We start from the raw sequence: 1,148 nt of genomic DNA, 5'->3' as shown, positions 1-1,148 counted from the left end.
ACACACATATATGTTTCACTGGTTTTGCTTCTCTAGAAAACTCGACCTCAGACAAACATCATGCTAGAAAATGAGCCTCTTAGCTTGACACATACTCAAAATACACAATATCTGTAACAATGAACTTGAGCAGACAAACAATCATGCGTGAAGATGGTGCAGGACTAGCCAATATTTCGTTCCGCTCTACATAGGGTCACCTGATGCAGAGCAAACTCGAGGCAACTCAAAATGCCAACACCCTATATCTACGCTGCTTTAGGCAAGTCTGCAACGAAAGCACTCTGCCCAAACACTGTCCCTGGCATCTGTGGTGCTTTCCCATTGCAGGAGCTGAATGAGATCCCACTGCCTTACTTTTCTGATCTTTGTTTTTGTTGTTTGCCTGGAACACTCTTCCTGGGTTTTTCGCAGACTGCTTTTTATGTGCAGATCTCAGTGTGGAGACCACTTCCTCCCTAACCATCTCAGTCACTAACTCGCCATCCTCCTATCACTGCCTCTGCACTCCAGCAAGGTGTTATTTAATGGGCCTATGACAGCATCCCCAGCCCACTCTGGAGAATGGACAGAGGAAACCCCTCCCCAAAGCCACGGTACTCACAGAGCTCACACTTCAGGCCAAAGTTCTTTCCAATCTTGTTGATTCTGACCATGGGGGTATTCCCAATTTTCTTCAGGATATCTGGCAAAATTTGAGGGGTGGTTGACCTAAAACAGAAAAATCTACTATTATTCAGTTAAAGCAAAGAGCAGCACTGTCCTTGGCAGTCTCAGCACATTGTTTTAAATAAATCAAAAGTCAAAGAAGTGGCTTTCATGGAAGATTTGGGGGGTCATTACATTAATCTGTCCCTAAAATAAAAGAGTCCTGGTGTGGCGCTGTGGGCTAATGTGTCAGACTGCTAAGTCTTTTGAACTGCAAGGTCGGTGGTTCAAACTCACCAGCTGCGCCTTGGAAACCCTATACAGGGTCGCTATGGGTCGGAATCGACTCGACAGCACTTAACAACAACAAAATAAAATGTCATAGCAACACACACACACACAAACAACTCCCTCCCCAAACCAATGAAAACCTAGTCCTGTCTGTAGTTATCAGCATTGTGCCAATGTCAGTTTCCTGGGTTGACAATTTCGGCACAGTG

The 1,148-nt window shown here is 45.0% G+C and overlaps 1 protein-coding gene across 1 annotated transcript in view; it reads right to left on the bottom strand.

Annotated features, from left to right (window-relative positions):
• CBS (cystathionine-beta-synthase) overlaps positions 1–1,148 on the bottom strand; it is a 42,680-nt gene that overhangs the window by 27,657 nt on the left and 13,875 nt on the right. Inside the window, exon 2 of the mRNA XM_006870846.1 lies at positions 605–711. Within this exon, the coding sequence (XP_006870908.1) occupies positions 605–711 (107 nt within the window). The remainder of the gene's footprint in view (positions 1–604; positions 712–1,148) is intronic.

This window comes from Chrysochloris asiatica, unplaced genomic scaffold, assembly GCF_000296735.1.
Source record: "Chrysochloris asiatica unplaced genomic scaffold, ChrAsi1.0 scaffold00154, whole genome shotgun sequence".
NCBI classification, from domain to species: domain Eukaryota; kingdom Metazoa; phylum Chordata; class Mammalia; order Afrosoricida; family Chrysochloridae; genus Chrysochloris; species Chrysochloris asiatica.
This window is presented reverse-complemented; position numbering and strand designations above follow the sequence as displayed.